Source organism: Oxyura jamaicensis, assembly GCF_011077185.1.
Source record: "Oxyura jamaicensis isolate SHBP4307 breed ruddy duck chromosome 26 unlocalized genomic scaffold, BPBGC_Ojam_1.0 oxy26_random_OJ85525, whole genome shotgun sequence".
Classification (NCBI taxonomy): domain Eukaryota; kingdom Metazoa; phylum Chordata; class Aves; order Anseriformes; family Anatidae; genus Oxyura; species Oxyura jamaicensis.
Genome location: NW_023304754.1, coordinates 1,243 through 3,871, shown reverse-complemented (window position 1 = coordinate 3,871; position 2,629 = coordinate 1,243). Strand labels below are relative to the sequence as shown.

Below are 2,629 nucleotides of genomic sequence, written 5' to 3'. Positions count from 1 at the left end.
GGCTGTACTAATCACACTCCAGGAGCCCTTCTGCAACAGCAGCTCTTGGACTAATTGGGATTTCTCCCCTGGCACTACACAGATTGACTGGCTGAAGAAGAACAACTATGGAGGTGCTATGGTTTGGGCCATTGATATGGATGACTTCACCGGCACGTTCTGCAAACAGGGCAAATATCCCCTGATCAACACCCTGAAGAACGGTCTTGGTCAGCAAAGCAGCAGTGAGTAACTTGAGAAGCGTGGCCTTCTGGAAGGGGACCCCGTAGCTCACAGCTGATGCAGGTCTTCAGTGGCCTGAGAACCTTTATTTCTAGGGACTTGGGGACACAAAGGTTAATGGCTGTTCTGCTGATATAACCCCAAAATGCACTGTAGTGGAAGGGAGTGCTGAGAGACACAAAGATAAGCCCTGTCCTGCTTTTATTTCAGCCTGTGTGCCCCCAGCTCAACCCAATCCTCCTGTGACAGCAGCTCCCAGTACTACAAGTGGAAGTGGAAGTGGAAGTGAGAGTGGGAGCGGGAGCTCGGGAAGCAATACTGGTGGCACTGGTGGGAGTGGATTCTGTGCTGGCAAGGCCAATGGCATCTATGCAGATCCGACCAACAAGAGCAAGTTCTACAACTGCAACAACGGTGAAACCTACGAGCAGAGCTGCCAGGCTGGTCTGGTCTTTGATGTCAGCTGCTCCTGCTGCAACTGGGCATGAAGACTCCAAGTTGAGCACAGCAGACAGATCCCTTGGGTCTAGTTCTGTGGAATAACAATGATTAAATAAAGTATTCTGCATAAGCAACAATCCACATTGTATTGGCTCATTTTGTTCTTCATATTTTGATGCTCCCTGACTCTCTCCCAATATGCACATCCATGTTCAGGGAAGGGCTTGAATCCCCAAGCAGCATTTGAAGAGCCCTAGGCAGGCATTTTCCAGGGCTTTCTTGCTTTCCCAGCAGGGCCATCTCAGTCAGAGGGGAAGAAAGCAGAAAGAGAGGGCCGGGCAGAACAGGCTGTGCCACCAGGGAGCACCCACACAAAGGTGGCAGTAACACAGCCAGGAGCCTGCCCCTCCGAGAGCCCTTGTGCAAAGCCGTTGCTGCTGTCTAGGAAAAAAGCATTCTCCTGGAAAAGTCACCCGGCCTTGAAAGGTCCCCCAGCCCTAGTGCTCTGGCCTTGAGACAGCTGCAGCAATTCCCCTCCTACTGCAGGACTGGGCACGTACCAGCTCCACAGAGTCCTGATGTGTCCTTGAGCCCTGAAAGTGCACTGTATGGTCAGGGGCACAAGGAGTCACATGCCCATTGCAGTAGCTTAAGGCCTGAATCACAAAATGATTCTTCTTCTCAACAAAAGTTTAATATAAATTGGCATCTTTTTAAAGAAGAGATTTGAGTTCTGCTGATCAAGAACTTCTGTGCTTCCCCTGCTGGAAATATTCTTTAAAAAACATTTAAAAAACCTTGCTTACTCCTTGAAAGCAGATGACAGAGCAAGAAAGGCTATGGGATGGGAGCAAGAGCAGAACAGCGTTTCTTCCCAGAGCCACAGGTAAGAATAGCAGACATAAAGGGGTCAGAGCCACAGCTTTGAAAGAAAAGCCACAACCCTTCACAGCTATTTCTTCTCACCTTCACTGGTCATGAGACGTTTTATGGTAACACACTGAAAAGAGAGAGAGCTGGAAAACCAGTCAGCTTTCCAGTGCTCCTGGCTTTAGCAGATGAGCAAACAAGCAAACTCAAATCACCCTCAGTGTGGAAGGGCAGTCACAGATCTCCTTACACATAATCTAGGGGCTGCTGAATTCCTGGGCTATGCCTGCACTCCAACGACTGATTGCATGAGCTCTGACAACATAGACATAAGCTGTACAGATTTTGGTGATGGCTACATGGACATATTCAGGGTAAATTCCCATCGGAACGTTCCCAAGGAGTTTCTAAGAAAACCACTTCACACTAAGGAGGACCACACTGGCAACAGGTTGTCTCTGTGGCCAGTGCGTGTGTATCCAGATAAGGGTTAGGACAGGGTAAATTTATCTAAATCCACGGTGCCATTCCACTGATCTTTACTTTGCTCCCCACTTAAGCCTTACCCAATGACCTGCCTAATCTCCCTGGCAAGGGCAGGTAGAACAAAACAACATCTCTAAAGCAGTGCCTCATACACAAGAACAGGATGGTTAAGATCTTCCTGGAATACAGCAGGCGTTAGAGAGTTTGCTGAGAGGGGCACAAGACTGTGTAAGCACTGCCCCTGACCCTATCAAGCCCCTTGAATAATCCACCACCTCTCATCCCATTCCTGCATACACAAAATCTGAAGTCGAATGAAGTAAAAGGGCAGGTCAGTGGCTTCAGCACCAGCATGTGATAAGGACAAGCCTGTGGGTGTTTGCCAGGCTCCCGTTCTACCAAGTCTGGACGACTGCCTGGAAATTCACCTTCACATCATAAAACAGGAATTATGTAATGTCTCGGGACAGAGAAAACAGCCAATGACTGCTGACAAGCTCATGCAGAATATAAGCCCCACTCAACCTTACCTCGCTGACTGCCCCAGCCAAGGAGACAAAACCCTTGCAAACCCTTTGGTTTGGCACCACCTGCCGCCAATGACAAGGCA

At 49.0% G+C, this 2,629-nt stretch overlaps 1 protein-coding gene across 1 annotated transcript; it reads left to right on the top strand.

Annotated features, from left to right (window-relative positions):
* Window positions 1-37: 37 nt before the first annotated feature.
* LOC118158353 (acidic mammalian chitinase-like) lies at window positions 38-800 on the top strand. The gene is made up of 2 exons (XM_035313000.1): window positions 38-224; window positions 433-800. Exons 1-2 carry the CDS (start codon window positions 119-121, stop codon window positions 708-710), a joined length of 384 nt encoding a protein of 127 aa, XP_035168891.1. The 5' UTR covers window positions 38-118; the 3' UTR covers window positions 711-800.
* Window positions 801-2,629: the final 1,829 nt, after the last annotated feature.